At 54.0% G+C, this 26,624-nt stretch overlaps 2 protein-coding genes across 3 annotated transcripts in view; one reads left to right on the top strand and one right to left on the bottom strand.

Moving 5' to 3' along the window:
* Positions 1–2,126: 2,126 nt before the first annotated feature.
* Positions 2,127–8,628, top strand: LRRC73 (leucine rich repeat containing 73). Its single transcript, XM_075496142.1, has 6 exons — positions 2,127–2,601; positions 3,051–3,211; positions 4,252–4,374; positions 5,611–5,711; positions 6,390–6,573; positions 8,188–8,628. The coding sequence occupies exons 1-6, from the start codon at positions 2,330–2,332 to the stop codon at positions 8,256–8,258; spliced, it is 912 nt and encodes a 303-aa protein (XP_075352257.1). The 5' UTR covers positions 2,127–2,329; the 3' UTR covers positions 8,259–8,628.
* A 1,657-nt stretch (positions 8,629–10,285) lies between these two features.
* The window catches only part of TJAP1 (tight junction associated protein 1), a 40,508-nt gene continuing 24,169 nt past the window's right edge, over positions 10,286–26,624 (bottom strand). The window contains exons 4-11 of one of the 2 annotated variants that reach the window (XM_075496138.1): positions 25,897–25,950; positions 23,824–23,982; positions 20,713–20,741; positions 19,423–19,584; positions 18,703–18,769; positions 16,868–16,975; positions 16,056–16,139; positions 10,286–14,347 (exon numbers count right to left, since the gene is read on the bottom strand). In XM_075496138.1, the coding sequence (XP_075352253.1) occupies positions 13,031–14,347; positions 16,056–16,139; positions 16,868–16,975; positions 18,703–18,769; positions 19,423–19,584; positions 20,713–20,741; positions 23,824–23,949 (1,893 nt within the window). In that variant the 5' untranslated portion in view covers positions 23,950–23,982; positions 25,897–25,950 and the 3' untranslated portion in view covers positions 10,286–13,030. The remainder of the gene's footprint in view (positions 14,348–16,055; positions 16,140–16,867; positions 16,976–18,702; positions 18,770–19,422; positions 19,585–20,712; positions 20,742–23,823; positions 23,983–25,896; positions 25,951–26,624) is intronic. The other variant, XM_075496137.1, reaches the window with a different exon arrangement.

The raw sequence follows: 26,624 nt of genomic DNA, 5'->3' as shown, positions 1-26,624 counted from the left end.
GCCCCTAGTAGGTACACAATAAACTACCTTCCTCATACCTGCTGGGTAACTGCACATGACAAGGAAGCAATATCTAGTTCTTCACAAAATACCACTGCCAAATTCCCCTCTGCATAACCCTTAATTAGGTTTAGTGAGACAAAGCTTTGAACCATTAGCTCCTGTGCCACTTTTCCCAATGTATTTGAGCGTAAAGCAAGGTAGGACGCTTGTCTCCTCAATGTGCTCTTGCTCCTGACAAGAGGCAGTGAAGATGCCAGCACTAGGCCATCTTCATCAATGCTTCAGGGCTGCTGCTGTCAATTGAAGTGGGACGTGTCCCAGGGGCTCTCCTCCAAGAACCTCTCTAATAATAGCCTGTTTAACGAGGCATGGGTTAATTAGTGCCTGGAGGTACTTGTGAGGTGAGACTGAGTGCAGTCTTGCAGTCAGCCTGTGCGGATCAGCAGCTGGTATTTCCTTGGTCACCCCCCTGCCCACCACTCTGACATCCAGCCTCTGCCCCTCGCAGCCCTGCAATACATAGGATCCTGTTCTCACCTGGACCATTTAACGTGACCTTAGAGAACAGTTGCTCCTTTTTTGAAAGCCATCACCTGTACCACAGCTGGATGCTCACAGCTGCTGCTCATAGCCCAGTGCAGATGTGTTGCCAGGCCAGTGGTTTGGTCTTGGCGGTACAGTATCAAGCCCATGCACAGGGAAACAGAGAGAGGTGTGTAGATAGCTCTAGAGAACAGCAACGGATTACTCAAAGGGCATGGTGACACCTACACTGTAAATTAGGTGCTGCATCCAAAGTCTAAAAGCTGACATCTGAGTCCAGCTTCTTATCTGCTGCTCCCCTTGTCTCATTCAGGAGCTAACGTGCAGCCCTCAGCTCAGGTGAGCTGCTCCTCCATTTCAGTGGAGGAGAACTGCTTTGCGTCCCACTCCACATCCTACTTTTCCCCTCACTTTCCCACCCTGGCCTGCAAAGGAAGCAGAGGAGCCTGGGTTTGTCCCAGAGTTACCCACCGGACTGGAATTCACTTGAGCACTGCTATATGCAGCAGCCAGATTAGTTACGTGCAGAAAGCTGCCTACTTAGGCGGTTTAACCTAATTTCCACATCACTGGCTTCCTTTTTCAGCTCAGTGGAGTTGAAAATGCAGGGGCCCTGCTTCCCATTTCTCTCCAAGTACAGGATTACCCAACAGGGGGAGAGAAGGGACAAATCCCTCTGATTCATACCTGCGAATTAGCAGGGGGCAAGGTACGCCCCTCGCACCTCAGGTCAGGCTGAGGGTGAAGGCTACGTGCTTGCAGGGATATGGAAGCCTGCGGCATTTCCACAACCCTCCACCTTTCACCAGCTGCCTCCAAGCACCAGCTCCATGAGCTCTGGGCCACAAGGAGCAGTTCACACCGACCTCACCATTAAGCCAGGGGTCCAAGCTCAAGGTGTAGCGGGTTTAAGCATAAATGTCGCTGAAGCCGGCGGAAGACTGCTGTTCCTCAGACCAAGAAGCACCCAGAGTACACCATGGCCCAATGGCTTTGGCCCCTTCCCCAGGCGGGAGTGGGGCTGGCAGGGAGAGCCCTTCCCAGGGGCTTCTCCCACCCTCCCTCCCCTCCTGCACCCCCTCAGTGCCGGGGACACAGCCCGCACCAGCCTTGGCCCCACCATCGCCTCGGGGCAGCGGGCAGGAGCCGGCGGACACCGGCGTCACCCCTCATGGGCTTCGAGTGGCGCCGGGGCCTAAGATGGCGCCGGGGCACGCCGGGGTGGGACGGGGGTCCCTCTCCGCCCGCCCCCTTCCGCGAGAAGGCGGCCCCGCCCGGCGGGGGCCGAGGGGAAGGCGGCAGGCGGCGCGGCGCGGCCCGCCCCGGGCGGTAGGAGGGCCCGGGGCGGTGGCAGGGAGGAGGCGGGGCGGCCCGGCAGGTGCGGGCGGGGCGGGCAGCGGCGGGGCTGCCCGGCCCCCTCCCAGCGATGCTGGCGCAGCGGGGCGGTGCGGTCCCGCGGGGGTCAGAGCGCGGCGCCGGTCCGGATTAGCCCCCGCTGATGGCTCCCCCGGGTCTCGCCGCCCGCGGAGGGGCGGCGGCCCCGCCGGGTGGAGCGGGGCGGCCCGGCGGCCGCCGGTAGGGCTGCGCGGTGACGCCTCCGGGGCCGCGGTGGGCCGGGCCGGGACTGCCCGGCGGCAGCGGCAGCGGCAGCGGCGGCGGCGGTGGCGTTGGCGCCCGCCCCGGCCCGCAGCGCGCAGCGCGGCTCCCCCCCGGCGCCCAGCCGCCGCGACGGGATCGGCGGGCAGCGGCGGCGTCGGGCGGCGGCTCCCCGAGCGGGGGGAAGATGCTGCCGGGGTCCATCCAGATCTCCGGGGAGACGCTGTCGGGGGCGGAGATCCGGGACATCTGCGAGAGCCTGCGGGAGAACTCGGTGCGGCTGCTGTCGCTGCGCGGCTGCCAGCTCTCCGAGCGGGACTTCGGGCACGTCTGCCGGGGGGCGGCCGAGTCCCGCTCCCTGGCCCAGCTCAACCTCAACCTGGGCATCGTCTCCAACATCAACCGCGTCAAGCAGCTGGCCGAGGCCCTGAAGACGAACCGCTCCGTCCAGTCCCTCTTGTGAGTACAGCGGGGCGGGGGGTGCCCCTGGCCCCCTCCCGGGCAGGGACGGGTCTTTCGGGGGCTCGCAGCTCCGGGTCAGCCGCTGAATCTAAGTCTTGTCGGAGGAAAAACGCCCTTGACGTTGCAGAGGGTAACCCCTCGCCCTTCACCCCGCTGGGAGGGACCCACCTCTGTCCCTGCCGGCTGGGCACGGCCTTGGCTTTCCATTCCGGCCCCTCCGACCTGGGCTGCCCCGCTGGCACCCCCTTCACCCCTCGTCCTGGCTGGGAGAGGAGGGTCGCCGTAGCGGCCGGCTGACCCTTGCAGCAGAGGCTTCGCAGCATTTTTTCCCCCACCTGGGGTTAGGATTTGTCATCCTCCTCATTTCGTCTGCTTCTCCCTCCCCGTCGGGTTAGTTAGCCCCCAGGAAGAAGGCTGCATAGTAATTTTCCCTTTTACCTGCACAGCCTCCATGGGAGTCCCCTGACAGATGCAGGCTTGGCCCTCCTCAACCCTGCTCTCTCCATCCACCCCTCGCTGGTGGCTCTGGATCTAGGAGACTGCATGCTGGGTGATGAAGGCATCAACCTTATCTGTGGGCTCCTGCCACCTGACGGGGCCAAGTCCGGTAAGCACCAGGGGCTGTGGGCTGCACAATGACCAGTGGAGCTTCACATGGAGCAGATGCATGCAGCAGTAAATCCTCAGCCCTGGAGGAGGCAGGCTCTGTAGTTTGTGTGGGCTGAGGAATATCTTTCCTCAACTTAAGTAAAGCAGAAAAGCCAAGCAATAGAGGAGCAGTTCCCTCGGGCAGGTATGGCTTTTCTGCTATTGATCTGTCCTGCTGGCAGTTTGGAGCTCAGGGACCAACAGGTTGCTTGCTTCTGGTTCATGACAGGAACATTTGAAACTGGAGGAGGGGTCAGCTTGGACTTTGAATTTAATATTTTGCATTTGCATGTTGATAATAACCATAAATAAATATATGGTGTGCCCCCATCTCAGCACTTTGCTTTACTGTCAGTGCCTGGGAATTATCCCTGCTTGCGGGTGCACTCCATGAGTGTGTAGTTGCATGGTCATAGCCTTAGTGCCAAGACTCAGATCTTTGCAGGGGATGATCTTTGGTGGTCAGAGGCCAGTGGGCCAGTTAAGCTGAGAGCTGGCATGTGCTGAGATAACACCACCCCTCTTTCTTGACTTTCAAGTGCTTTCCACCTCTTCCCAGCACCTTCTCCTCTGTGTGCTCACAGTGCCACTGATGCTGTTATCTCTGCTGGCCGCCCCTCCCAGGTGCAGGTTTCAGAGCCTACTGTCCCTGTTAGCCTCTTTCCAACCTGTCACCTTGCACCACCTCCTTCTCCTGGTCAGTCACCTCACACACCCCTTACTTGTTTCCATTATGTTTGCTATTTAGGGTAAGGAGGACACAGGTTGGGAGAGCAGAGAAATGGGGCAGTCACAGCATGGGCAAATGAAGGGCTACTGCTGAAGGCAGTGAAATATTTCACTGATCAGTGAAATATGTGATGACAGTTGTCAGAACAAACCAAACCCTTTAGCCCGTCGGAGTACAGGGAACAAAGCTGTTCTGGTTAGCTGAACTAGTTCCCCTGAGACTGCTTTGGTGACCCTAAGGCTCTGGTTTGGCTTCTCTCTTTTCTCCAGGCCTCAAAGAGCTAACGCTGAGCGCCAACCCAGGCGTCACCAGCAAAGGCTGGGGACGCCTGGCCATTGCAGTGGCTCACAGCTCCCAGCTCCGCGTGCTGAACCTGGACTACAACCCCCTAGGTAAGCTGGGGGGGCAGGGAGGAGGAGCAGGTGACGCTGCACTCCTGCTTCTCTGCATTTGTGCAATTTGCCCCGATGGGTGGCCAGGGACCGAGCTCTAGAAGGGCGGCAGAACATCACCAGCAGGATGGGGCAGTTTCTTGCATAGGTCCCTTCTGGTCCCCAGCAGCGAGTTCACCGTGCCAGGAGCCCTCGGCTGTAGGGAAAGCCATCCTTGCTGCTCTGCTCGTGTGAGGTGGCCACGTGCCCTGCGGGGAGGTGCCGAAAGGAGGTTGTGCCTTGCCCGCTCCACCGCCTTTGTCGTCACGTTTGACCCTCCACGTCTCCCCTGTTCGTGAAGCCCTGGGTGCCGATGCTGGCTTGGTAGATGCAGTATGTCCCCATGCTCCCCCCTTCATCTTCCCGGCGGAGCAGGGAGGAGGAGGAGGAGAGCCTGGCACTCGTTGCCATAGAAACCAACTCTCTCCAGCTCTGCTGCAAGGTGGTGAGGAGGAGACCAGGCCATGCCTCCCTCAGCATCAGCAGGGCGCTTCCCTCCTCACCCTGTCTGGAAACAGAGCCTCCCTCCAGGCCCTGTCTGTCTGACCAGGTGCCTCCTCTTGGGCAGGAAAGGCCCCACGGTGTTACCTGACAGCTGCCTCTTTTTTTTTTTTTTCCAAGAGAAGGTGTCACAGTTGTACAGTATCTCGGCACTCGCTGGGGAATGTCAGGAGAACTCGCTGGAGTCTTGTCTCTTCAGCAGCATCAATATTTAATGCTCCTGGTCCTGCTGCGTCCACCCCCAAAAGTCTGCACCCTTTCCAGGGAGGCAGTCCGTCAGCTGGTGCAGAGTCCTCTGTCCGGCACCAACGTGCCCCTAGACTGAGGTATTCAGCTTATTATTCTGTGTCTGGGATGCCTTACAGGGACTGTTAAGGGCCCTTGCATCCTTGAGTAGGAAGGAGATTTGGGAAGATATGGTTCCTTGGGGAATAAAACCAATTTCACTGTGTTCCTTCGTGTTCCCCCTGATAACCAGTGACTGCTCCCATAACCACAAAATGGTGCACCTTTACCTTGTCTCTTTTCTCAGTTAACAGCTTTTTTTTCCTGACAAGGTAACTGAGATTCGGAGGCTGTCTGATGGCAGAAAGACTCAGAGGATGTTCCCATGATAGCCCTAGGCTCATGAGGGCATGTAGTATTACATGAGGGAAGGCAGGCACTGCTTCCAGCTCTGGTTTGCTTCTCCCACAGGTGACCAGGTAGCAGGGATGCTCGCTGTCGCTGTGGCCTCCAGTCGAACCCTCGAAGTTCTGGACTTGGAGGGAACAGGACTTACCAACCAGTCAGCCCAGGTATGAGAGCCTACAGTTACTCTACAGCATCACTGATGTCTCAAGAGCATAGGTCTTGGCCATCTGTAGAGACCCTAGGACCTATACCTGCCTCCATCCCCCTCCCTGAGTCCACAAGCACCCCCTTCCCTCCCTGCGCCCAGGGGTGCTGTTGCTTTCCCCTGGCCCATTGCATTCAGCCACAGGAGGAGCTCGTAAGCCACAGCTCTGACCTAGGGCTCCTGGATCTCCCTCAAGTCAGGATGGAGAAACACGCGGGTCTATTTGTAGTTTGGTTTTTTTGGAAGAAGTAAGGGGTTGGACTTGTGACTGAGGATCAGAGCTAAACCTCTGTGGACAGATAGGGGCCAAGGCTTGGTAGCACAGGCTCTCCTCTCAGAGCCCCAGCTCCCAGTGGTAAGAGGGGACTAGCCTGGATATGTGGCAGCAACAGGGTGCAGAGCAGTCCCTTCCTCTTTAGATAGAGCCAGGAAAGCCAAGCTCAGCTCTTCCCACAGAAAGATGGGAAGTCCTCAGGCTCTGAGAAAGCCCGGCAAAGGGAGGTCAAGGCCAAGGGAAGGTAGAGGTAAGAAGAGGAGGGCTGGAGTTTGCAGGGAGACAGAGCATTGAAGCTCTTTCTGCTCAGCCTAGCTCCTGTTTGTGCTGCTTGTCAGCCTGTTTATCTTGCTCTCCGCCCAGACCTTGCTGGACATGGTAGAGAATTACCCCACAGCCCTACGGACACTCATCCTGGCAGAGAACAACATTAGTCCCGAGCTGCAGCAGCAGATCTCTGACCTGCTCTCAGAGGGTGAGGAAGAGGAGGAGACGGAGGCTCGTGAAGTCACAGCCAGGGAGAAGAACCCCTGGATCTGCCAGAACAGTAAGAGCTCTGGGACCTGGGCTGTGGGCAGGGGCTGACAGGCAGGAACTGGGGTGTCTGGGGTGTTTCCAGTGCCAGTAGTCTCTCGTGGTGGGGTTGGTGAATGAGGTCTGTCCCTCCTCCCTGTGAACCGGAATCCAGACGGCCTCCAGGCACGACGTTCATGTTAAATAGTGTTGGGCTGAGCCACGCTTGGAAAGGCAGCTTCCAAGGACAATGCAGCTGCTGCAAAGAGTGGAAACTGTACCTCAGAGGCGTTTTCCCTGATGCTGCAGGAACGGAATCTTTGTGCAGTCTTAAAACTCAAGGGCAGGAGCATTAAAGATCTTAGGGGCCTTTGCCAGATATCCTAGCCAAAACTCGTGTCATTCCTCACTGCTTCCAGAACCTCCCTGCAACCCACATAGCATCAGCTATTCCTATCTCTGCATCCCAAATGTGTGAAGGGTTAGCCAGGTGCCACAGCGTGTCTGTTGCTTGTAACAGAAAAAAGGTGTATTATGGAGATAGCAGTAGCCTGTTGTGTATTGTTTGTATATATGATATTGTATATGGTCATACCTACCTTGTGATCCTGGTGGTTTGGGTTTGTTTTTTTTTTTTTACCTTTAGTTGTCCTTCCCCCCTCCCAATTCTTATATCAGACTAGCAGCAGACAAGCACAACCACTCCCTGGGCCTCAAAACATCTGGATCCTCATTTATTAGAGTCATAAAAATTCTTTACTGACAGGTCTGGTCAAGTTTTGGATCCAGTTTCCAGAAATTGATCCCCAAAATAGAGATTGCACGCAGCAGTGTTGAATGTGTAGGACTCTGGATCTGAAGCATGCAGGCACTAAAGACCTCCTCCCTCACGTCCAGGAAAAAAACATTTTTTTTCTGTTTAAAAAGCCTTCTGGATGGGAAACTGGTACCCTGCTGAGTTTCTTACTTGCTATGCATGCCCATCCCCCTTGCAGCTGATTGACTTGGCGTGGGGAGTCCCAGTGTTCCTGGCTGGTGCTCTGTGCCGTCAGCGAGCCAGCAAGCTGCCCTCACCTTCCTGAGGCAGGCAGGGGAGGGCTGCACAAACCCTCCATTCATGCAGCGCAGAAAGTCAGGATTTCCAGGCCTCTGCTGCCATAAAATGGCTGCTTGCCCACTGCCTTCCCTGCTCTCGGGAAGGCAACACCACAACCCTACATGGGTTCGGTTGGCTTGCAGCCTGCCAGCCCATCCCACCTGGACACTGTTTCTCTAGCCAAAAAGACACTCCGTGAGTGCAGATTGAAAGGTCTTCACAGGGCTGGGTCAACACAACCATTATCACCTGCAAGTGTGTGTGGGGAGGGTTCAGAGCTGATGTGCCTCTCGACAGCCGAGATAACAAATGCAGATCCCCACCCTGGGTTCTTGCTGCTGTCTCTGCCTTCCTCCCTCCCCAAATATCGATTCTGTTCTGCTGCGTGGCCAGAGTAGACCTAGTTACTACTTAATCTCACAATCCTCTCAGCAGTTTGCTTCCCACCCTGCGGCACTCTAATTCCTCATCCTCACCTCTGGATCTGGAGTACAGCTCTGCGCTCTCTGGCAGCCCCAAATGGCTCATGGTTTTCTCCCTCTCTCGCCACAGATTCCAGCTCCCAGATGGTCCTGATGACGTCAGGTCTCGGTGACAGCCTCTTAGCAGAAACAGAAATGTAGCTGGGCTACCCTGCCTGCTTCTGCCGAGAAGAGCACCGCGCCTGCTGGGGGAGCGTGTGTCTGTGAGCCCCCCTGCCTCCGGTGGGTGCCCCAGCCATCTTCTCACACATTTCACGTCCTGTTGATGCCTCCCTCGGCTCTCTGAGTGCCGGAGTCTGGTCTGAGCGAATCTCTACACACGTCTCTGTGTTGTCACACGCCCCGTCGGCTGCTTGTGATTGTCCAGTCGCTGCATGTGTAGCTCACGCTGCCCTGCCTCCCCCCAGGCCCGGCTGTGCCCGCGGGGCGCAGGCTGTATTTATTCAGATGCGTATAAGAGATGTTCTTTCTATTGCTTGTACTGCTGTCGCGTATGAGAGTTTTATAAAGGTCACAGGCGTGGCACCACTCATGGTGGCGTGAGCCTCCGTCACTCCGCGCCCCCCGTGGGGCAGACGCCGCTAGGTACCGGCAGCTGCCCGCGCAGCGGTGCGGGCAGGGGCGGTGCGGGCAGGGGCGGTGCGGGGTCTCGGAGCGCCGCCAGGGGGCAGCAGCCCCTCGCCCGCGGGCTGGCGGGCTTTCTCCCGCCTCGCAGAGGCAGGCTCTCCAGGACGCTCGCCTGGCCCCGGCGGTCGGTCGGTCACAGCCCACTTTGCTGTCCCCCAGGCCTTCCCTCTGCCCAGGAGGGAGAGGGCTAGGCTAGAGCTCAGCTGCTCAGGGAGCTCTGCACCCTCTGGTGAAGGCTTCAGCCTGCACCAGCGCTGCAGGTTTCACTGCTTGGCGAAGTGCCCCTTGCTGGAGCTAGGCAAGGAAGATTGTGTTTCAAGGCTCGGATGAGGCTGGAAGATTAAATTGTGGCAGCAGCTGCTACTCACGGGAACACAGAATAAAATCATTAATTACGGGGACAAAGAAACAAGAAACTCTTCCTGTGTTACACTTTGCATACACCTAGGTGAGAAGGGCACGGGCAGCATAACTTGGGAGATGGAAGAAATTTCATCACAGCCCTCTGACCTCTGCAGCACTATTCAACATGAAAAGAAAATGCTTCCAAATGTCCATATCAGCATCCTATAGGAACTCCCTCTCTCATGTTTGGAGGGCTTCCTGTCTGGGGTATGTCCAATCAACCCCAATCCTCCCTCCCCACACAAAATGCAAACACAAAATACTGACACTAGAATTATAAAACTCTTATGAATTCCAGGGAGGGAGTATGTTACATGCTCCCACGTAACTCAGTTTCTGAAATGGAGAACTGATACTCTCACACAACTCTGAGAGCTGGGGCTTCAAGAAAACCAACAAATATTAAAAGAATTAGCTACACCTCATCCTACTCTAGATCAGCACATGGAGGTCTTTGCCAAGACACAGATCAGACAGAAGGACAGCCAGCAAAATACTTAAAATAGGGTAGGCAGAATTTTATGAGTAACACTGAGGCTGCTTACAACACAACAAGCTTCATTGCAGAGGTTTTGACAAGCCTAGCCTTTACAGCCTTTAAGTAATGTGAAAATTGTCCACATTGTTTTTTAATGTTTCTCAAAGTTGCCTGGTTAAATAATCTGCCCTTTTTTAAGCTGCTGTCAGCTTCTGAGTCAAAAGTGACACAAGTGCTGCTGTGAACAATGGATTCTGGTCTGCAGGCTCAGTCTGATCTTTGAGCTGACAGTCTACATTCAGACCCAGAGAGCAGTTTCCAGAGTTTGGATACAATTACAGAAGTAAAATGCCGCTCATCCCACACGTCACTCCTTGCCTGGGACTGTGCCTCTTCTCCAACACAGAGGACTTGATTTGCACAAGCACCTTGAACCAGGCTGCTGCTAAAGTAGGCACTCAGGATGACCAGTGAATTCACAGCCTCCTGGAAAGCTTACAGGTCACAGGATTGCTCTCCCTGGGAGAGCTAGTGGGTGGCACACACAGTCCAGAAAACTTGGGATGTTGTACCACAAGAGGCTCTGCTCCCTCACACGCTCAGGATCGGTCCGGTCCAAGTCTTAACCAGCAGAGAGAACACTATAGCCATTGCCACCTACTTTTAAAATAGTTTATTTCTGGTCTTAAAATATACATCAGTTTGAAAATTTCAGAAAAAAAACCACATTAGTTACAGATTAACAGTCTGGAGTTGGGACACTGAAAGCGGGGTCAGCTCAAGGCCCCAGAGCCAATACTGCTGGAGGTGAGCAGGAGTGCAGCGGGCAGGCACCGTGCCCGTCGGGAGAGGGCTCTGCTCCTCTTGAGGCCACCGTCCCCCCATAACCTCTGCCAGCAGCCTAAAGCTGCGAAGCAGGAGTGTCTGGTGAGGCGTTGGGCACCCCTTTGCCACCACTTCATTTCTCCACTGTTTTGCTTTTAAGTCTACCTTGACCAAAAGCAGAGGGAGGCTGGCTCTGTCCAGCACCATCAGCACCAGCTGCTTCAGCAAGAGTGGGTTTTGTCCCCTGACCAGCAGGCCAGGATTCAGGGAAGAAGGGGCTGAGCCCTGAGGGGCAATGCCTCCCCCACTGCCCAAGTGGCTGTGCTGTCCCACAGGCAGGCCACCAGCAGCCTCAGAGCCAGAGGAGCTCACTCAGTGAGCATCCAACCCCAGGTGATGTCCATGAGGCAGGAGCTGGCAGCCGCTGCAGGTGCAAGCCCTCAGCAATGCTGCAGAACAGAAGAAATGCAGTAGTGGAGTGGCTGATGAAAGCAAACACAAGGACCCCACCACCACGTTCAGGACAGGGGAGATGAACACCCTGCAAGCTCAGAGGAGGCTCCCACTCTCAGCACCAGCCTGTTTGCACAGGTATCAAGCAAAATACTGTAGTGAAATACTGATTGCCACCTCCCTGCCAGAGGGTGGCATCCAGCTCAAGTGTTTGAGGTGGGAAACAAGGCGAGCACATAGGCAGCAGCTCTAGCCAGGGTACCTAAAGCAACCTACGCAGCCGCCAGAGAGGCCCGCAGCTCCCTTTCACAGGCCCTGGAGCCTCCAGGCATGAGCTGAAGCCCTGGCTGGCCTCCAGGCTTGAGCTGAGGCCCTTTGCAGAGACAGGGGTTTGGGGAGGGGAGCAGGGCCCCCAGGCAGCTCTTGGCTGCACATCTTGCTGTAAGCTTATGAACGGGAGCTCCCTCCTGGACAGAGGGCTGCTCTCCTACTGCCCAGCGAAGAGCCCTCATTGAGTAGGGTGGGAGGACAACACAAACCCAACTCAAACACCAGAAAGCAGGCTGAGGACAGCCAGTGGCGTTTGAGGGGGCCACAACGCAGGGAACCAGGCTATTCTCTGCCTCGCACCCCCGGGGGAGTCAAGAAACACCAGACAGATGAGGGCACAGGACAAAATTAAAACAGGACACCTGGGCTTTGTAAGCCCTCAAAAAAATACCTACATCTACAGGCCTCTCCCCTTCCCTCCCCCCGCCCCCAACAAGACACCGAGCACACAAGACTGAGAAGAAAAGTCACACAATATCACGCTACACTAGGAAAAACACGCAGAGAGGCCCTACCCAGAAGGGGAGGCCCCGGAGAGGTGCCAGAGCCAGCCTGGAGCCCCCCCGGGAGAAGGGGGTGTGCAAGGAGACCCTGGCAAAGGGCTGCTGCCAAGCCGTGAGGTAGTGCGTCTACAGGGAGCAGCTCCTCAGCACGCTGCCCTTGCATCCCTGCCGGCCCTGCACCGAGCCCTGCCCAGAAAAGCCCAGTAGTGTCCTTCATGCCTTGCAGGTCTGGGGCGATACCTTGTCCTTAAATCTGGAGGGGTTTCTGCAGGCTGGAGGCCAGGATCAGAGGGAAGCGCAGCTCTGAGAGCTGAGCCTCCTCAACACACCCTCAACGCAGGCATCGGACCAGCTGCCAACGGCTGTGTCTGTTTATGCAGGGCGGGGAGAAAGAAAAAACAATACACCCCAAAACCAAAAGCTTGGAAAGAAGAAAGAAGCCCACCCAAGAGCAAAGCATCAGCACCGTTCAAACAAAACAACAGCACAGAGAGTAGGGGAAGAGGTGTGAGGGAGGAGACACACAAACACAAACCCCAGCGCCTAGCAGGCAGTGCCTCCCAGAACCACCTCGGCAGACAGCACCCGTGCCCCACGCCACAGCACCAGCATCCATGCGTTGCCTCAGCGGGGGCCGGCTGCTGAGCCTGACGCAAGAGCCAAGTGATGGGGACCTGCAGAGGCAGATTCTGGAGAACCATCCAGAGGGCAGCTGTGGAAAACAAAACCCAGCAAGAAAATGAGACACCGGCAATCCCAGCACATCCCCAGGGGCTCACAGCCATCCGCTGGGAGAGTCCTCGTGTCCCACTCACGGCCCCTGCAGGCTCCCTGCAGGAATCAGACACCACCATGCAGGCACTCTGCCCTGTTGGCACAAGTTAAAAGAGAGCAGAGCAGCTGCGGGCAACCAGCACGAGAGCACCCAGGGCCTCAGGTACCTGAGTGGGAATGGGGAAGGAAGATGCGAGCATAAAGAGGCCCAGGCACCAGGACGAGGGGTACCAAGAACAAGCTCCGGTACAGGCACCAGTGTGAGGCTGTGAAGAGAGCTGCAAGTGTGCCAGGGCAGTGGGTGTGCTTCTGCACACTGTGTGTGCTAGTACTGTGGGTCTGAGGTGCCAGGGAAAGGGGACCCCAGCTCTTTCAGGTAGCAAAAGAAGAGAATAAATATAACATTTCAGAGCAGAGCCCCCCTGGGAGGAGGGTACTAAGGGAGGTTTCTCCTTCAGAAGGTGGACAGATGGAGGCATCCCACAGCTCTGCAGCGTGTGGCTGCTTCTTGCCCTGCCTCAGCTGAGAAGGTTGCCCTGCTCCTGGGCTTGCGTCAGACTGTCCTTGCGATGTAAGTGGTGGACCCCCATCCTCTTGGGACTGCGGTGCGGCCGACTGAAGGGAGGCTTGACCCTGCCTTCTCCACTTTCCTCTTGGGCACCTCCTTGGTTGCTCTCCTTGCTTCCCTGGAGCAACATTTCTCTCTCATCAGCTGGGCTCTCAGGCAAGCCAAGGTCCACATAGTCCTTGTGCTTCTCTGGTGAGGGGCTTCCAGGCTCAGCAGTCCCTCCACCGCTTTCCTGCAAGAGTTTCTGGGCTTCATCCTGGGAGAAATCTGTACCATAGTCTGAGGAGAAATGGTTCCTGCGGGCTCTGGACTCTGTGCTGTCTGTGTCCACGCTCGAGTCCCGGCTCACGGTCCAGCTGCAGCTCTGCGCAGACTCCTCACCATCCGAGTAAGCAGAGGCTGCCCTACCCAGCTCCTGCATGGAGCAGCTGAACCTCTTCTGGAGCTCAGGGGCCGTGTCACGGCTGAAGGCTGTGCGGTTCATCAGCACCCGCTCCGAGGTGGGGGGTGCCTTGTCCACAAACATGCGCTGCCAGTTGGCCAGCAGGTCCTCCTCAGAGCTGGCAGAGCTGGCGAAGGCGCTCGGGATTTGGGGAGGGCTGCTGAATGGGCTGCTCTGGGAAGAGCCGTGAGCCCTGGCTGCTTTGGGGGACTGCTGACAGGAACAGCTGGAGGCCGAACGGCGCCCTTCTGAAGCAGGACTGTTGGGGAGTGTCCGGTGCCTGTCGCAGCTCTCGTCTTCACTCTGTACCAGGCTGAGGGAGATGGCCTGGCGCGTAGCATATGTACAGTTGGGTAGGGGGCTGTTCTTTGGGATCCTTACCTTGTCCTCAGAGAACTCAATCACTTTGCGCCCAGGGTACATAGGATGGGGCGGCGAGGGTGTAGGGTATGGGCTTAGCTTCTCAAAGGCAGGCACCTCCTCTGGCATGCTTTCCACACTGCTCTGTGGCTTGCAGCCACCATTCTGCTGTTTCCCCACATCTCCTCCCTCCTTCCCCATCTGCCCTGTGCTGTTGCAGGCATCAGGAGGGGCTCCGCTCATGTCCACATGCACAAAGACATCCTCAGCCATGGGACAGCTGCCACTGCTAGACTTGGCCGAATTCAGAACCAGAGATTCTGGTTTCTCCAAGACTCTGGCAATGACTGACGTGGGCACAACATCAGATGGAGCCAAGGTGTGGGTTGCCTCTTGACCAGGGCCTGCGGACTCCCGAGTGCTGTGCAAATGCTTATTGACCATGTCCTGCAGCTCATAGGGAAGCTAGGGAGAAGGAAAAGGACATTAGAAGGGGGCTGCCATGCAAGCCATTTAGTTCCAAATAATCTGCCTTTTCCAAACAACCTTCACATGTGTACTTTGTACTCCTTATCTTGACCCTAACATTCACCTACCTTGCCTTGAGAAAGCTATCTATTTCCAAAGCAAACCTGCTCCATGAGGGACTAACAAGGCTCTCTAGCTGTCACAATGGTTTCTAGGCCATGGTTTACAGGTCCCATTTTGGGAAGAGAACAAGAAAAGACAGCACACACGCTCAGTCCCCCACGCCTGTGAGCACAGAGACAAGGCCCAAGCAGCGCATGCTAGGAAGGGGTCTATTGATCTGTGGAAAATCAGCCGATGGTTGCACTGAAGTGACTCAACAGCCCCCAGTGCTGGGATCCACAGTGCTCCCCAAATGTGGTAATTGCAGCCATGCTGCCTTGGCAGCCTGCCCGCAGAGCAGAATCGATGCCTTCCCTTGTTCCCACCAACTCCACCACCTCATCCCACTTCCTCACTCTCTCCATTTCAGAGGCAAACAGGGGGTTTATTGCCAAAGCTGCAGGACTGGGGTCTCAACAGGGGGTAAGCACTGCTCCTTGTCCTGCAAACGGGCACTACTGCTCTCCCCATCACCCTGCCAAGCTGCCCTCACCTTGGTCACCACACCCATGCAGAGCATGAAGTGGAGAGCAGAGCTCCACAAGCCACTCAGTGGCACAGCAAGGTCTGTCCCATCGCAGCCAGAAGGAAACTGTGTCCAAAGCTGGGGACGCAGGGCACACTGCATGACAACAGCTGGCTGTGAGGCAGACTGTCTACACAGCTGCTCAGCACCAACCCCCCTCCAGTGGCAGCCACGTGGGACGCGGCACTCTGGGGGGCAGAATTCAAAGCTCCAGGGAGGGGAGACAGCTGAGAGAGAGGTCAAGGTTACCCCAGCAGTAACTGATACACTGACCTCAAGAGTGCTAATTTGAGACACAATGGGGGAGGGTGAGGGTGACATATTGGTCACCTGCTAAGTTAAAAAAGACAAGCACATGGTTTTGCGGAGAGGAACATAAGAAGGGATGGAGACTAAGGATACAGCAAAGACAGAGCTGGGGTAAGGGCCTGAATGATACGTCCAACCGAAGAAGTGATGCTACTAATATGAAAGGCCTAAACTCTGTCTTTGCCCAACCGGAGGGCAGGATGAGTGAACAGACTCCACAAGGGGGAATATGAGTTGGTACCAACTTATCCCATTCAAGAGGCCTAAAAGACACCTTGAATACTGCCTCCCACATTTCTTCTCAGAGCAAGTAGTGAAGCAGGGCCAGACTACTGCTGCTTGACTCCTTATCAGGCAGCGTGGCCCTTACATGTGGCCAGGTGAGGAAGGGAAGAGGACAGAGCAGGGTAAGAGAGTGGTCTGTCCTCCTGCCAGCTCCCATCAGGCACCCAGCAGGCTATCAAATTCAAGGTTATTGTGCTTTTTATAACGGCTCCTGGCTGAGCTGTGAAATAGAGCTGGCATGAAAGAGGAGCTGGCAGAGGCTCTGTGCTGCCTTCTCAGTGGGAGTAGGAACAGGACCCCCCCCCCCTCTATCTGAGGCTGAAGGATGAGAGGCCAACAGCCCTGCAGAGAAACCTGGAGAAAGCAAGATGCAGGCAGAGACCATGAGCCCTTCTGCCCCACCTCAGCAGGACTGCTACTCACATCAGCAAACTTGTGGTTCCTGAAGTGGGACTTGTTACACTTGAGCAGCTGTACTGCAAGGTTACAGTCCTGTCGATAGCGTTCCTGCAAGAAAGGGCACAGGCATGCAACAGTGTCAGACTGGCCTGATCTCTTACCCGAAAAGGTGCCACCTGTCCAGATGCTGCTTGAACAGAAGCAGGAGGAGGTATCTGATGAATCGCTCATGAGGGCACCTGCCATCCCCTCCTCTCCACACCCCTGTGTATTTTCTTACAACTCAGCCAAGGTGTCCTTTTCAACTCCAGCCCTTGCTCCAGGCTGATACACTCTGTCAGTGTATCAACCCCCGTCCCTCTGGGGATTTTAATAATCTCCAGAAGTCCCACCAGATTTGCTATCCCATCCCAGAGCTCTCAGCCATGCCTGAAGACACTGCCTGATGTCAGGCATCTTGCAGACAGACAGACTGTAGGGAGCTGAAAGCAGTTAATAGAAACAAGCACCGGACCCAAGAACTTCTATATTAATGGTGTAGAAAAGGCATCAGCTCCCTCCCAGCTCTGGAGTAAATGACCCCTCTCTGTTGGTACAGCCTGCACTCAGGTCAAACCCTAAGCTCAAAAGAGCAAATAATCAAACCTGAAGATCAGTTCTTCCTTGCTCAACCCCTCAGACCCACTTCTGTTTGTCTGTCCCTACTGTTCTGTGCAGCTCCCACACTTTCATACACACTGAAGTAATTCACATGTTCCTTTACACTAATGACTTTGAACAAGAGGAAAAGCCCGCACCTCACATACCTCCACAGCCATTTGCAGACTGACACTTACATTGAGTTCCTCCAGCTTATTGATGGTGGTTTTGGCATCAAGCAATTTATTAGTGAGCTCTACAATCTCCCAGTCCAGCGTCTTGCGGTCCATCTCTGCCTTCTTAATCTGGGATGCAAGAACACTAGGTGTAAATCTCCCCAGCACAGAACAACCTGGCTTCACCACCCACCTCAGCCCAAGCATAGCACAAGGACATGTTCAGCTGGGATACAAAAACTTCCAGACAGACAGACAAGGGGGACAGCCTGGCTCTTCACCAAGGGAGGGACTCCAAAGGCCAAATGGAGCCAGCCACTCTGCTAGTTACAGACAACAGGTTGAGTTTGAACCTCCTTAATGCCGTATCTCTTCTTGCAGCACAACCATGTTTCCTCTCCGCTCTGGTTCACACGGTGCCTGGTGGAAAGCTAGTGGTTTCGAGCAGTCAATCCCATCCTGCCACTGGCAGCAAAGACCTCTGAGCTTGTGATACCTAGCCTTCTTCTCTGGGGCAACAGAACAAGAATACTGCCCATAAAGATCCAGCAGCCAATGCTGAATGGACAAAAGGTTTATTTGGCAGGGAGAAGGCACCATCTTGAAAGAGTTCAAGCCTTACTCTAGTAAGAAAAAGGACCCGTGCAGCTTCTTCTGGAGCTCAGTTAACGCCTTCCCTAAAGCAGGAATCTTGTCTCTTTATACTCCTTAACAGTTCAGGTACAGGGCTGATAGAGACCCAGATGTAACAGCAGAGAGGGGCAACAGGTCAGAACAACCAAGCCGTCCTCTTCTCAAGAAGTTCCTCCAACACTTCCCCAGGCTGTTGTGAGGCTGTGACCACCAGGGCCCACCTGTGCATCAGGTGTACAGCACAGCAACATACAAGAGGGTAGGGGAGGGCAATGCTTCCCACATATGCAGTCTCTTCAGGCACTAGCACAATGAATATTAACCCAAGAAATTCAAGTGCTAGAACCAAAAAAAATCTCATCCTGGGCTACATGGAGGCAATCAGCATCTCAGCTGTTTGACTTGCCTGCTCACAGCCCAGAAGGGGAAGGAAAGGGAGCAAATGAGGCTCACAGCCGTACACATCTTGTGCAGTGCCACAGCTTGTGGGCACCACTTCCCAGCACACCATGCTCCAGCTGGCTCAGAGTCAAACGCTCTTAAGATGGAGCGCTGCAAGCTAGGACCTGCTACATCTGCGGGCAGCTGCTGGATACCAGGTGAGCCCTTGGCTGGACGAGGGCTGGGGCCCCTGCATCTGGGATGGTGTATGTGGGACTGACAATGAAACCAACAGGCTGAGACACGTAAAGAGGAAAAAGAAAAAACACACAAACGAAAAGACGCAACTGCAAAAATCCAGCTTTGGCTGAGAGAGGCCTGAGAGGTGAGTGCACCCAGCGTGTGCCAGCGGCAGCATGGGGAGAAGAAAGAGAGAGAGGGGGAGGGAGAGAAAAGAAACAGCCATGAGTGTTATGAATGCACACAACAGACATACACGCACATTGGCTCTGCTCTGACTGCCCCATCCTCCCAGGATGACCACCCCAAGACTGGCTGACACATCCCTGGCATTTTGCGAGGGACTGAAGCAACATGACGGAATACCATGCAATTATGTTGTGGGGAACTAAAGCTCATGTGCATGACCAAGTAAGGGCTCAGTAAATCAAGAAACCAGTTAATGACACCAGCTGGAAAGGGCAGTAGATGGTCATGGCCAGAATCTCACCCCTCACCCACTGCCACATCTGCTAGGTAAAGCCAGGACCCCTTCCCTCATCTGCTCCTAACCCACAAGTCTCTTCCACCTCCTCTCTGTAGTGTCTTAATAGGGCACTTACCAGGGCATGCAGCTTCTCCTCCAGGTCTTGGTTGGTTCTCTGAGAAGCAGTGTAGCTGTTCTGCAACCTACAGAAACAAGATACACATGGGAATAAATCTCAGGCACCTACTCAAGTCCCCTTCATAGCTGCCAAGCAAACCACCACTCCACAACTCCAGAAAGACTGGTATTCACAGTACTAAGACAACCAGGCATACTAATTATGCCTCACCTCTGCCACATAATGGCCTTCAGACCCCAACTTACTGGAGGCAAGATGAGGTTGGCTGGGTGAAAAGATCTTGCAGGGGAGGGTGTGAATGACTTTGGAGGACTTCTCTGAGCTATGTCATACATAAGCATGTGATCAGTGACTGGCATTGTTTTTTAACTGAGGTACTGTTCAGGTAAAGTGGTGATGTGTTTTCTCGCAGCCATCAGTGGCTCCTTTTGCACATGTGGAGTAACCATCCAAGCTGGATCCTCCCTTACATCCAATAGATGAAGAATTCCCTGTTGTTGTCAGCCCCTCACGCTGGCAGCATTCCTACACTGTACCCTGGAGGAAGTAATGGTTGCAGAGCCTTTAACTCCCCTAGAGTCTGGGGATTCACCTTTCTGAGGATGCAGCATGCCTTTGATTTACACAACAGGGCACAGCCTGCTCATGCCAGCTGAGGGAGTCCATGGTGGGAGGGATCTCTCTAACTCTACCCCTCTCTTGTTTTCTTTTTCATACCTACGGAATTTGTCCTTGAATTTCTCCAGCTCCTCACGGTTCTGGCCCAGCTCCATCTCCAGGTAATCCTGACCTGACTCCAGCTCCCTCTCCATCGCCTCCATTTTGTTAGTCACATATGTCAGCCGTCGGCGCAGCTCCTCATTCTCATGCTGCAGTAGCCTGAGGCACACAGGAACAAGGTACCACTGAGTGCACAAGGGGTACTTCACACTAGCACCCCCACCCCGCTGCCCTGCTATAGGGCCCAAGACCTCACACAAGGGCCCCAGGAAGTCAGGAAATGAACTGGCAGGAGACTCCAGCACAGGCAGCAAGAGGTGCCTCTCTGTCAGGAGAGGGAGACTCAAACTCTCTTGGAGCAGGGGCAAAGAAGCACATGCCAGCTGACCAGCCATGGCTCCCAGCTCCCTCTTGGGTTACAGCGCTTGGATAAAGCCCACTAGCCAGATGAGCTGCGCAGCTCCAGTGTCCCTCACTGGTGAATGAAAACCACTCAATAATTTATCCCAGTCCAGGTTAGAAGAGTTGAAGGCAAAGAGTAAAATCATCTTCTCCTCCCCTGAAACTGTTCAAAAGCCCTCACATCTTTAATACCTGGTGGAAAGAAGACTCCATACAGCCTTAAGCCCAGAAGCAGAGGTGGCAGGGTGTGTTTACAGATGTGATCACAGCTGCCAGTCAACCCCATTCCAACATAAACTGCTCCATTCCTCCCCAGCCAGGACATGCCTGGTGGTCAGAAGGATTTCCTGTTGTTTTTCATTCCTTTGTGCTCAGTTGCTCAGAGAAACCAAGAAGCACAGCTTCTCTCTGGCAGTGCAAGCTTTCTCCTCACTATGGCTCAGTGCTAGCAGCTGTCTGTACCCCACACCACCGCCAGCAAAGGGCTCAGCTCTCACCCTCAGTCAGCAGCAGGCCTCTGCATACTTCTTCTGGTAGCTTACAGCAAAACACTGGCAACAACAAGAAGGGTTAAAAAACACACTCCTCTCTCCACCTGTATTAAAGGCTTCATCTCCTACCTTCTTTCACACCCACCAACTCCTCTGCCTGCACCTGCACTGGGGGTCTATGTTGCCTTCCCCTCCAGGGGGAGAGACATGCAAGGCAGAGGTTGGCAAGGCACAGACTAAAGCTCTGCCCACATGGCTCCAAAAAGATTGAAGATCTGAGAGGAGCCCGCAGGGCCAGTCAGCTTCGCTCTGCAGGTGGCACAGGCAGGATGTGAGGAATCGGCACCCACACAGTTGCAGTATGACAGGCATAAAGGGGGAGCAGGACACTTACTTCATCCTTTCTGCATCCGTCAAGGGTTCCTGCACAGGGAAGAAAACAACTGTGAGATTCTTTCAGAGGAGAAGTTGGTCTCTTACATTGTCCTAAAGGGTAGAGTCTTGGTTGCTAGACCCTACCTGTGACTCTTCCTCACCTGCTCTGACAGGTCATGCTAGGCAAGCTTAGACCTGCTAGGATCTGTATGCACTGCTCAGCTGCCTGATACTAAGACAGAGTGTATGTTCTGGTTCAGGGTAGAAGACCTAGTGTGGTGGTTTCTAGTCAAGTTAGGCAACTTTATTCCCCCACTGTGCAATCTCAGCATCTCTTGTAACATCATCACCTTAGCTGGTGTTTCAGCCTCCTCCACATCCACAGTTAGTGGGTAGCAGGAATCTCACAGGCCAGCATACACCAAGGATTAAATTGTCACCACAGCAATCACAACACCCTTGAAGCCCCACAAAAAGAATGAGAGAGAATCATTTGGGAGCTGAAAAATGTGTCTACCATTTACACCACCCAGATGGTGCTGTGAAAAGGGTTTCTTTCTGCAGACCTGAAATCAGCCACTGTAACTATTCTGGGATAGCAGAAGAAACACCAAAGATCAGAAAAGCCTGTGAAAGAAATTAATGTTCCAGGCAAGATCCCCAGAGATGGCTGGAGCAGGGACCTGCAGAACAAGGAGACAGAACGCGGTGACAAGAGCACAGGGCTCAGTTATTCTCACTTCCTTTGCACTCTCTGTGTTAACCCATGAAATGGCTGCTGCGTGCCAGCACGGCTGGGAGAGATTTAATTAGCACTAGAAGCAACTGTATTTTCTGTGAAAGCCCAAGACTGTGACCATTCTCACAAAGTCCAAGCTGCCCATGGATTATTTTTGGTGCTTGGTACCAACAGCACTGCACAAACCCAAAGTGCTGCCACACTTTAGATTGTCCATTAAGTGTCAGAGCCAGCTCTGGGCTGAGAGGCCATGCAACAGACAGTTGTGGATAAGGTTGTTGAGCTACTAGCAATATTACATAAGGCAAACCACCCCAGTCCTGGCCCTAAGACATCATGGGGCTGCTTCCTTCATCAATTCACACTTTAGAACCATGGTCCTTACCACCTGCATACATCCTCCTGTCCCTAAAGGCAAAGCGTCAATCCATTCTTTTCTTACATTCTGACCCCACATGGCAATCGGTTAATTCATGCAGAATTATCTAGCAACTGCCTCCCCTACCCCCACAATTACACACAGAGTGGACGCTAGTGACCAGGCAAAGTGGCTAACATGATTCCTATTAAAACGAGGCAATGGCCCCAAAGCAGGCTGGAGAAAAGAGGAGAAGGCTTACAAAGACCTGAAACAGCCATCATACAAAGATCCAGTACCCCAATACAGCCAGGCACAGGGCACACACAAAGCACCAGGAGCATCCCAACACCTCCTGACAACAGAGCTGCCTGTCTCCTGTACATGCCTGCTGCCCCACAGCCTGGAGGGCCTCCAACCTGCAAACTCCTGGGAAGCCTGCAGCGCGGAGAACAGCACCAGCTCCTGCCTTCCAAAATCCTGGGGCCAAAGGGAAGCTGGTTCCTCCCAGGAAGATATACCCAACCTGGAGCACACCATGAGTGGCATCCACAAGAGAGCAGCTTCTGGTGATTAAGCACCCACAACATGAGGTCTGGGGGCCTGCTCTCACTCTCCCCACTGGCATTACAGACTAGATGAGATCCAGGTGGGGGCTTTGGCCTTTGTGAGATCCCTGTCTGTGAGGCAGTGGCCCTGGCACCTACCTTGTTTAGTGCCAGGCTGAAGGAAGGGGAGGGTCTAGATGGGGTAGGCCCCTCCTCCCGACTCCAGCGTGTTGGAGTGGAGAAGGATCCTTTCTCTGGGTAGTTCGGCTCCACTGCACGCTTCTGCCCAAGTTTAGCACACAGATGGTGTGGCTGTAATAGCCGTGAACAGGGACTGCTTTCATCCCTTCTGCCCTCTGCACTGCTTTTCCATGAAGACAGTGAGGGCTGCTGCCCAGAGGATGTTCCTGCCAGCCCCAGGTCTGCCAGCTGCTGCAGCTCATACTGACACAGATCTACTACCCTTCTCTCCAAGGAAAGGAGTTTTTCCTTACTGTCCTTCCTCCAAAGGATGGTTTTCTTTCTTAGTCTGGAAGCTCGCTCAGCCTCCTCAGCACACTTTCTCGGACACGAAGCCATTCCCAGCCCCTCACATTTCTTTTCTGGTTTTCTTCTGCTTGGGCAGGGGGATCTTTCCGTTGCACGCTTGCTTTTGACTCCTTGCAGGTGACCTTCCCCTTGGCCTTCTGGCACGGAGCTTCTGGGGAAAAGGGGAGAGTTCTGGTCTTGTTCTGCTCCCCTGGTCTCGCCCAGTGAGCGCAAGCGGATGGGACTCAGCACCCGCTGGGTAATCTCATCCAGGAATTTGGAGAACTGCAGTTTTTCCTCTGTGATCTTCTCCCTGTGCTTGACAGAGTCAGCAGCACTGCTGCTGCTGTGCTCCAGTGAGCGCTTCTCCCTGTGGCTGAGGCAGAGCTGAGGATCACTGTACTTGCGTGAGCCACGGCCACGGGAAAGCATCTCTACTGAGCGGGACTTGCGTAAGCTCTCAGGGCGTGGGCCCGTCATGTTGGTCTGCTTCAGGATCCCTTTGAGAGGCAGGTGTGTAGAGGAGACCTGAAACTTCCTCGGTGTCAGGACTTCAGGAGGCTCTTTAAACATAAGAGAGCGTTCCAGGCTTCTGCTCTTGAAAGAGCAAGTGGGACGGTGTCTTTCATCTCCAGACACCACAACTGTCTCCATGCTACGGCTCACAAATTTGCTGAGGTGCCCATGACTGCGGTTTGGGCACCGCTTCCCACTTCGCTGCCCCATTTTCCGACCACGTGGAAGTGCTGGCGAGACAGTCTGGCTCTTGATGTTCAACTCTGCTCTGCGCCCTGTCACCTCCTTCTCACTGCTGGACTCCAGGGACCACGATGAGGAGAAGTTCAGGTTGCAAACCTCAAACCCCTCTGCCTGCTTGAGCTGGCCTGCCTCGGTGTAACTAAACCCTGTTTGCTGGTGCAATGGTGTTAAGCCCTTTGCCACCCGGCAAGCAGTTACCTGACTCTGCTCGGCCAAGATCACTCCATCCTGGTCGTCACGAATGATGGGTACCTCATGGCGGATCTCACGATGCTGCGGGGGCGCCTTGCGGTAAGGCTTCTTTGATGGAGCTGTGCTCGACATCCTCCCACCTGCGTGGCTCCGAAAGCAGGTTACCTACCAATAGCAGAAAGTGCACAGAAGAGAGTGTCACAGGTGCTCCATTGAACCCGAGAAGTGACCCAGCAGGAATTCGGCTCCCCTGGAGTCCCAGAGCAGGTCCCCATGCAGAGTGCTAACAGAGCAGGGAAAGGATGTGGCCACAAGCCTTGAGCAGCAGCTGCAGGAGAGGGAGCAAAGTAAGAGGTAGCTGTGTCCTTCTCCCAGCCAGAGAGAGCAGAGGGCTGGCACATCCTCTCCCCCCCTCTACACACGCTCACTCACGTAGTTTGTGTGTGTGTCCGGATTATATATAGCAAACGAGAACAGACCTCACAGCAGCATATTGATTAGGCTCTTTAGGAAAGGCCTTTTCCAATATGGAAACTGCAAGCCTTACAGGCAGCAGTGACAGCTGGAGCAGGAGTTATTGATCATGTGCTGTCAGCAGGGACTATGTGGGAGGAGACTCCAACCATTAAAGAGCCCAAACCCACAAGTTTTTGGCTTACACTGGAACCCCCATGGAGCAGACTACAGGAGGCTTGTCGGAAGGAGGTACCATACCATTACAACTGCTTACTCTGTCAGAAAAGACAAAGACCACCTCCAAGTCACAGGTTGCATCAAATTAGGGAGCAATGACATTGATGTTGGTACCTAAGGCCAGATTTTGCAACATGCAGCAGTACCACTAGGAGAAAGACCAGATTAGTCCCTTTAACCCAGCCATGCTGGGCAGGATTCTTCCTGCTGCAGGAACCATAGCAGTACAAGAGCAAAAATGGGGTAGAAGGAAAGCAGCTCTCTCATACACATGGAAGAATCTCCTTCCTTTCCACCACTTTGGGCTTGCAGTGGAGGGCAGGAAGACTTTCCCCCAGGCAGCCAGGATTTCAACCACCCCATTGTACACAAGACAAGAAGTCTTGGAGATGCCAAGCAGTCCCTGCAGAGCCTGATACCAGACTTTGCCCGATGACAACATATGCATCATTCACAGTCCCCCTATATTTGGGATAAGCGCCCACTTCTCATTCCCCTTTCCCTTGCTGGATCATAACACTGATCAAGCCTAGCATCTCTGCAATCCTCAGCACCTCACCTGCAGCGCTTCAAAGTGTAGCACCTGCCTCAACTCAGATCATCCTCTCCCCTCTTCTACAGGCAGGACCATTTGACTCCCATTCACATACCTTCAAGGCAGTCAATGGATACCACTGGACCAGTGACCTAGCAGATTTCACTTGCTTTATGTTTTGGCCAGTGGAGCTTTTTTACGTGTTAAGTGTCTAAATGGAGCCCTAAGAATTCTCTCCAATTCTTATCCACTCTTGCCTAGCTGCATCTTCTTGACACTTAGACTGAGTCCCCTTGGAGGACTGGCAAGTGTGAGGTGTCTGCACCAAGCATACAGTGGCTCCAAGCCACAACAGGCTCTACACTTCACAGGAACATTTGCAAGCTGTCCTCCACTCTGCTAAAAACACAAGCTCACAAAAGTTTCTCACACCTTTCCACAGACACGAACAACTTCCTAGGACTAACCTGTAAATCTCCACCATCAGAATGCTGGAAATTCCCCCTTGCTGCAGTCATTCCCTCAAGGTCCCTTCTCATAAAAAGACTCAAGTAGGTGAAGAGACCTCCAATACTTTACAAAAATCACATCCAGCATACCAAATGCACATTCCACTGCATCCCCAAGCAAAACAGATGGGTCTGACTTGCTGGGAAGACATTTCTCTTCTTCAAAGAGGAATGCTGAAATCCTGACCAGAAGTGGGTTTTGTCAACAGCCCACCATCAAACAGGTGATCTAGGCGACTCTTCTGTCAATTCCTGCCAGGCTAAGGACAGGAGATGCGCATGGAGGTATCCCAAGCTGAAATCACAATCATTTCTCTAGCCCAGAAGGACCTGAGAACTTACCAGCCTGGGCTCAAATTCAAAGCCTCATGAAGCAGGGACACTCACTCAGATGCCCTGAAGAAGAGAAACAAATAGCTTAGCATCCATCAAAATAGCCAGTTTGAAATCTTACCCCATAAATATGTAAGGAATAGGGAATATTTATAACCAAAGACAATTAGATGATCATCTCACTCCAGGTGCCTGCCCCAACCCACATCAGATCTTCTGAAAGTAAATTAAATTAGCTTAGGATACCTGGGCCACATAACCCAGCAAGAGCTGGAAAGACACCTGGCAAAGACATGTCCAAGGCACTCAGGCAACTGGGATCACACAAACTCAAAATTCATGAAGCAATAGCTTCAAGGGAACCTTGGTTCCAGGAAGGACTAAGCAAACCTCCTGTGAAATGGGACCCTCCCAGCTAATCTTCCCCGCTACTGCAGAGGGATGCTAACTGTGAAGCCTTCAGTACAGAAGCTCAGTAATGCTAACAATTACTTCACTTGTCCTTTTAAGTCACTGCTTCTCACCTACAAATGAGCTGGCAATTATCAGACTCTTGTTTGAACCAAAACATTACATCCTTATGCCTACAGCTGTGATAACCCACACCTCCATGAGAGAGGAAGGCAAGCTACTCTCTGACTTCCAGCAAGCAGCACACTATGCTCCACCTTGCTGCTAACAGGCTTCTGTAAAATAGTGTCCAGCCAATCAGGGATACAACACAAGTTCAGAAACAA

Source organism: Mycteria americana, chromosome 3, assembly GCF_035582795.1.
Source record: "Mycteria americana isolate JAX WOST 10 ecotype Jacksonville Zoo and Gardens chromosome 3, USCA_MyAme_1.0, whole genome shotgun sequence".
Classification (NCBI taxonomy): Eukaryota; Metazoa; Chordata; class Aves; order Ciconiiformes; family Ciconiidae; genus Mycteria; species Mycteria americana.
This window is presented reverse-complemented; position numbering and strand designations above follow the sequence as displayed.